Here is a 7,422-nt window from a genome sequence, read left to right on the forward strand (position 1 = left end):
TCTGTCTTCTCTAAATACCAAAAATACAATTATTTAAATCCATGAAAACTGAATTTTCATTCTGTAAGTAAAAAAATAAGCTTGAACCATACAAACGTAGGCTTATTGAGTGTAGTCAAATAACAAAAAAAGTGTTTCTCCTTCCACCTTTTATTGAGGTTTTATTGAGTATGTGTAAGATTATACTGCCACCCCAATACAACTACAGTGGAATACATTTCGTTTGTGATGCTTAAAAAACGGGATTTTGAAAATGCAGCAACAATGTTTTTTTTTAAGCGATTGTACTCGGGATAATCCAAAGACTTCCCTGTAACCAAATTCCTGTCCTACTGAAACAGTCCTTCATTTTCACCAGACACTTGAAAGCATTAAAGTCTTTCTCACAAAGGTTGATCAGTTTAACTTGTTTTAACTCGACGTCATTGAAAAAGAGGATCACCCCTCAATTGATCTTTCGAGGTTAAATAAAGGAAAATTAGTTTAAGTAATACAACCCATTAATTCCACCAAAAACATGTTTATTCATGGTCTAAATAGTTACTGTACATCTACGTATCATTTCAAATCAAAGGCAAACAAAACATTCACTTCTTTATTTTGCAAAACATCACAGGAGAGAGAAAAAAAATAAAAACTTTTGAACATTTTTTTATTTTTATTTTCATTTAAACTGGACCCCGACATCTTGCTCTGCTGGGCTCCGTCTACTGAGGTGAGGAGAACCTACCGAGGAAGAGGATGGACTTGGTCTTGTTGTGCCGGATGAAGAAGAGGAAGGGGTGATCGGCTGTGAAGTGTTCCTCCCTGAACATGCAGAAGGATACCATGCCGGCGGTGGCTGCAGCCGCCTCCGTCCCCTCCTCGTTCACCTCCACAAAGGCCTTGTGGGCCACCGTCGACAGGAAGAGCCCCCCTTGGCCGTTCATGCCGGACAAGTCTGCCTTGCCCGCACAGAAGGCGTCCGTCATTCCCAGTTTGCCCAGAGGCTCGTTGAGCTCGTAGTCGTCCTCCAACTTGAACCTGGGCAGGTGAACGATGACGTCGACATATTCCATGTGTTCTCTGGTGGTCCATTCGTCCAGCTGCGCCCGTGTTAGCTCCTTCTGCAGCTGAGGGGGGTGGGGGGGAAATCAAAATAATACTTTATCAATGCATCCGTAGCTCTCGTGAAAATCAAGATTTGCAAGAGAGACCCGAGTAAAGAAAAACAAATGTAAACACACCCAAACGAGCAGAAGCACGTACAGCTTCATTGGCAGCCACAGTAATCAATCAAGCAATATATTACACATATTTGCATGTGGTTTTCCTGAGACAAAGCAGAATTTACAAATGGAATACAATATGCAAAATGTAGATGTAAATTTAGAGTTATTATTCTAGAGTCTATTTCCAAGAGAGGACATGGTTCCTAATTTCTGAATTAATTTTCCTTCTATATTAATTTAATTTTATATTCTATATTAGATAACCTGCAAGTTTACTTTAAACAGCATTCCTTTATTTTGTGGGCCACTTTGAGGCAAAGGAAGTCCATAACAAGCTGGAAAACACATACCATATTATCACAAGCAAGATTTTCATGTCTAAAGGGTCCAAAGGTTCTTTGTGACAAATTAAATATTCTGCCTAAATTTGATAATCTGGGACAGGTGACATTGTAATCTGGGACAGTTGTGTTAGCCTTTAAAAAAAAAGCCTAAATCACTGTATTTTCTGCAGTTTAGCCTCAATCTCAACAAGTCCTATACAAGCATTGTGGGTTTTTAAACTTTGTTAGATAAGGAAATAAACACATTTGAGTTTAGGTGTCCCAGATTGCCCAATGTCCCAGATTACCCGAATTCACCCTAAATTACGCATATCAGCAGCAAAAAAATAATAAAAAACAAAACAAATTGAATCTAGCAGCTTTTAAGGTTTGCCTGTGGAGTTTCAGACCTCTACATGCGCTCTGGAGCAGTTGTTCTATGAAATGGGTCCCCCGCTTTGTTTGTATCGCTCTTGTTTTGGTGAACACTGAATGTAAACAAAACGTTTTGTTTGTTCCAAAAAAACTTTCACGGGACCCCATTTATGAAAGAACTAAAGTGAAGAACTGAGGAACTGCCTGAATCTTGGTTTTTTTTAGGTGGTGCACTGTACCTTGAGCAGAGGGTCCGAGCCCTTATCACACTCCTCGGGCAGAAGGATCAACATACTGAGCTCATCGTCCACGTACGGCAGCTCCAGGATCTGCAAACCGTGCTCAGGAATGTAGTTGAAGGACATCTTCCTCATCTGGTACATCATCTGGACTGTCTTTTCCTCATTCTGATGCACCATGAAAAAACACACCCAAACACAAATCAATGCACTATTATGTTTCTGAAGATGGTGTGAACCACATCTGGAGTCAAACCGTGTTCCTCTACCCAAACTGCAAACCACAAATCCGCCCTCACCTTGTTGACTTTAAATGGCATCTCTTTGGTGTTTGCCCCATCGAAGCGGTGCATCCAGTTGCCCTTGAAGTAGATGGCGTTAACCAGAGCCAACCTGGTCATAGTACTGACTGTTCCCTGCTTGAGGAGATCTTTAATCTTATCTGAAAGGAAATGAAAGACAAAGCAATCATTGAAAACAGAGGAGGATGCCTTCCATTGATTGCTGTACGACGTGGGCCGTAGCTTTTAATTTGCCGGCTATCAAATTCTAAAGATATAACAGAATCACTGCTCCCACGAAGTGCAAGGCTGCTGCCATTTAAGATGAAAACATAGCTAATCATTTGTTTACTCCCTCGACTGTGGATGGTGCATTCAAGATCTGGCATAAAAAAGGCTTAAAATGCATCGGTGATTTATTTATTAATGATCTATTTGTTAGTTTTTCTCAATTGACAAAAAATTTTGGTATAGAAAAGACTCATTTTTTCCGATATCTGCAAATCAGGAATTTTACGCAGAAGTTTATTCCCCAATTCCCTCACAAACCGCCAGCCAATCATGTCGATTTGTTTTTTTCTGTAAACCCCACATTAAAAGGCTCAATTTCTGTGTTTTTCAACCTTATTTCGAAGTTGCATAGCCCCTCATTAGCAGCTATAAGAACTCTGTGGGAGCAGGACCTTGGTTCTGCCTTCACAGATCACATGTGGGATTCAGTCCTGGATCAGATACATTCTACCTCCATGTGCGCCCGACATGCTCTTGTGCAATTTAAAGTAGTACATCGTATCCACATGTCTAAAACTAAATTAGCTCGTAAGTTCCCCGATGTAGACCCGACCTGTGATAGCTGTAAGAACGCACCGGCATCACTTTTTCACATGTACTGGTTGTGTCCCACCTTGACTGAGTTCTGGACATCAGTTTTTCAAACAATTTCTGAAGTACTGCAGTATCAAATAGAGCCGAACCCTTTTACTGCAATTTTTGGCATTGCTCCGAATCCGGGCTTGCCTAAAGTGAAGCTGAAGGTACTGGCCTTCACCTCGCTACTTGCTCGTAGGGCTATATTACTCAAGTGGAAAGATCCTGCTCCTCCTTCCCACTCACATTGGATTAAAGACATTATGTCATGTATGAATCTAGAGAAAATACGTTATATTACCCAGGGATCCGAGATTAAATTTGACAAAATTTGGCGTCCCTTCATAGATTATTTTGAAAAACCAACTACAATAATACAGGAGTAGCTACCCCCTCCCCTCTTTTTATTTATTTTATTTGTTCATCGATTGTTTATTTTTGTTTTTTGTAGCGTGTATTTCGTCTATGTAATTTTCTAACATTGTGTATTGTTTTTTTTTTCTTTTCTTCTTTTTCTTTGTGTGCTGCAGGATTGGTTGTGGGTGGGGGTGAGATGTGGGAGGGGTGTATTCGGGGGGAGAAAAAGGGGAAAAAAATTAATCATTGTATTGTATTTGCTTTCCAAATTTTTTTTTTATGAATAAAAAAACCGTTGAAAGATGAAAACATATATTACACAGTATTCTGAATACTGCCACTGTGAACAAATATATAAAAGGAGCCAGTAGACAGGGCCTATTTTCTGGAAAAAACTCAAAAGTTTCCGCAAGCGTATATAGCTTAGTGGGTAGCACCACTGACTTTAAGGAGTTAGACTGAGCAAGCAGAGAATATCTGACTTTGGTGTCGAAAATTTAGATTTTTTAAATCTTTAAGCAAATTCAATTATCAAGCATAATTTTATTTGATCAATTTTGCTAACTTGAAGAAGTGAGACACCAACCTCACTTCTAGTGGCTCAGCCCTCTGCTTATTTTTTCTGTATGTGGCTCTCAGTGAAAAAAGTCTTGTCCAAATCAAGATGTAAATTCTCACTTTCTGTCTGCTGCTCGACCCAGCTGTTGATCTCGGCTCTGCACTCCTCTGGAGCCCCGATGAAATCCACAGCCTTCAGGTCGGCCTGGTAGTGCTTCTGTGTGGCTTCCAGGAATTGCTGCAGAGAGCGTATAACATCTCAGCATTGCAGTCGTGTACAAGTCAAATCATAGTGTCTGTGTGAGAGCTCACCGGGAGGAAGTCAGCAGTGTTTTCTCCGTAGAGACGGTTGGCTAGTTTCAGGATGAAAGATGCTGATGGTGAGTTGATCTCGGAGTTCAGAGTCCCAAAGTCTGCGTGGACGCCTTCGCCGGAGCTGAACGAGAGGGCCTGTGTGCAAGTTTGCAACAACAGATTTTATTCAGGGATCGATATGAATTGTGTTACAGAGGGTGAAAAGGAAGCTGAGAGCAGTGGAGGTTAGCACATGTCACATGAGCACATGCTGCTGTGACAGCTAATACAGTATTTGGACAGTGGAGACTTAAAATGTAAAAAATAATCCTTAAATTGATGGTCAGTCGAGCCAGCCATCTGGATCGGCAGGTCATAGGATGTGTAATGCTGTCTGGCCTTTATTCTGTAAGTGATGTGTCATCCTATTTCTGTCACACTTACAACATATTCATGAAAATAAAGTAGAGGAACAAGGAACAAATGTCTCCGAAGATGCCTAAACATTGTCCAATCAAACGGGTTTCATGACCGACTGAGGCCTCAACTGCCACTCACTGGGAACAATGAGCCACTTGTTTCAGAAGCCTCATAGTTCTCTGAGGCAAGGCAAGTTTATTTATATATAAAGTTTATTTATATAGCAAAATTCAAACACAAGGCCATTCAAAGTGCTGAGGTCAAAGTACAGGTTTCTTTACAGACTACGCCTGTTTCCAGACACACCTTTTTAGTCCGAGTGTAGATAAACTACTGGGCCTGTCACCTGAACTTCATAACTCAATAGTTTTATTGTACGGTGACTGTATTTCACAATGTGTAATGAAGGAACACACAGTTGACGGTTGTCAGGTGACGTATAGGAGGTGCAGTGTGCTGACCTTTTCCATCTGAGCAGCAGTGTCTCCCTTGGCGCCCAGGTAAACCATAGCCAGGGCCGAGCTGATGCTGAGCGGGGAGAAGAAGATGTTCCCAGAGGGGTTGGCTTGGCTCAGAGTGCGGAGGAGCTCCAGAGCAAAGTCTGTGTTTGAGCTGCTGATTGAAGACATGATGACTGATGATTTGCAAGTTTCCTGTGAGGAGAAAAAAAATCAGGCATTTTAAATGTAGGCCCATTCCTACAGTGTTGTTGAAATTGAAGCAATTTGTTACAATAACCTCTGAAGCATTGTTTGGACAACAATGCGAGGCAGGGCATTGTATATTGCTATTATTGCTGGATTAGATTAGATGTTTTTTTTCTAGAGTATTGAGATATTAAGCTGTGAGGAAATAAAACATCTACATTTGATACACTTTAAAAACACAGTAGAAAGAAGGCAAGTAACCGATTTGTTTTTCGATTTCACAACCTGTTAAACTCTCAAGTTCATATTTGTGTAACTATACAGTAAAGAAAAATTTTAACTGTATGCAGTTGAAAAACAAATTATTGAATACACTTTTCACACAAAGCACCCCCCCCCCCCAACTATTTTGTACATATGCCTATGGCTCTGTTGCAATTTTACATCATTTGATAATGACACTTAAATCACTGCATCATTTAAATGATCTTGCACAACATCAAATCAACCTGCACACCCAGGACCACCATGGTTTATTCTCTTCGATTACGGGCAATTTGACAGATAGCTGCAACTTTTTACATCTTACACTTCGGACAGTTAAACCCATAAAAGTCCAATGAAGTAGCCTATTGTATCTGACTGGTATCGTGTGACCAAATGGCTGCGATCAGATACCCGGAAATGAACCCGAATCCATTGTTAAATAGCAAACTGGATGGTGTGAAATAAATGCGTAATCATCATGTCAGAATCAACAACAACATTCATGACTCAGTGCGTGTTCATCACAGGCCTGTAAGCCCATAGTGTTACCTGATCGTCCTGCTCGCACCAGCTCAACGCCTGACAAAGTGAAAGTAAAACGTAAAGACAGGCACTAGTCCGGAAAGATCGCCTCAAAACAGACCAACCGCAAAGTCCTGGGGCGGTGCAGCTGCTGGCTAAATCCAGGGGGACACCGCTGCTCATTTATATGGAACACAAACTGTGCGTTTGTGACTGGCCGCTGTGTCTGTGGGTGTGACGCGTGATTGGGCGATCACTCACTGACTGGTGACAAATAGCCTAGGCTACATAGCATTATGCTGAGGAAGAAAAAAAAAAGCATGGACCCTAGTCTGTCAGTGAGAGTGCTGTGTGTGGGTGTGGGTGTGGGGACATATAAACTTCCCACAAGTTTTTTTTTTTTTTTTTTCTGCTGGGTGGCTGCAGTAGGCTATTTCAAACTCCCCCTGCAGAACCCCACCCATGTATATATATAAAAAAAAAGACAAAGACAAAAAGTCACATTTATCCTAATATGCCTTTAATTGGTTCACTTATTAGCCGCCTATTATCGCTTTACTATAGCTTTATACATTACATTTCATGAAAAACCCTTATCTACACTGTGTAACATCGCATTTATTCTGTCCCAAAACTATTTTGTGTTTAGATATCAAAAATTTGCTTTTAGAATATTATAAACCCCCTAAATGTCCAGGGATAATCTGGTTTTCCCTATGCAGCACCAGTTATCTGTGATCTACAGGGAAAATATTTGTTTATAAAATATTGCCTGAAATCTTCTGTCTCTCTATTATAGCCTAAGTGTTTGATAAAAAGTATTGTTTGTACTGTTGGATCTTAATTTTACTGAAGGAGTCTCAGTAGGCCTACTTTCTCCAAAATTATTCAGATGTTACTTCATCAAGGGACAGTGGGATGACAGTGACGATATTGTATTGCCACCCCTTTTCATAGGATAATATCCAAGGGTTGAACAAATGAGCCCTATTTGAATAATTCAAAACTAGTTATTTGACATCACTTTAAGTACCAAACAATTCTTATTAGTTTAATGTAGT

At 40.4% G+C, this 7,422-nt stretch overlaps 1 protein-coding gene across 1 annotated transcript; it reads right to left on the reverse strand.

Annotated features, from left to right (window-relative positions):
• Window positions 1-246: 246 nt before the first annotated feature.
• serpinb1 (serpin peptidase inhibitor, clade B (ovalbumin), member 1) lies at window positions 247-6,656 on the reverse strand. The gene is made up of 7 exons (XM_080032538.1): window positions 6,389-6,656; window positions 5,387-5,578; window positions 4,524-4,661; window positions 4,332-4,449; window positions 2,448-2,590; window positions 2,149-2,316; window positions 247-1,112 (listed from the first exon to the last, which is right to left on the reverse strand). Exons 1-7 carry the CDS (start codon window positions 6,542-6,544, stop codon window positions 708-710), a joined length of 1,320 nt encoding a protein of 439 aa, XP_079888664.1. The 5' UTR covers window positions 6,545-6,656; the 3' UTR covers window positions 247-707.
• Between the last annotated feature and the right edge of the window lie 766 nt (window positions 6,657-7,422).

The sequence above is a fragment of the Ammodytes marinus genome, assembly GCF_949987685.1.
Source record: "Ammodytes marinus genome assembly, chromosome: 8".
Classification (NCBI taxonomy): Eukaryota; Metazoa; Chordata; class Actinopteri; order Uranoscopiformes; family Ammodytidae; genus Ammodytes; species Ammodytes marinus.

Bases quoted from the DNA above. Each gene is read 5' to 3' on its own strand.
- serpinb1 (XM_080032538.1), bottom strand. From the start codon at position 6,544: ATGAGCAGCGGTGTCCCCCTGGATTTAGCCAGCAGCTGCACCGCCCCA. The intron at 4,662-5,386 runs GTCAGCACACTG...ACTTGCACACAG, and splicing joins CTGCTGCTCAGATGGAAAAG to GCCCTCTCGTTCAGCTCCGG. The intron at 2,591-4,331 runs GTGAGAATTTAC...ATTTCCTTTCAG, and splicing joins GGTCGAGCAGCAGACAGAAA to ATAAGATTAAAGATCTCCTC.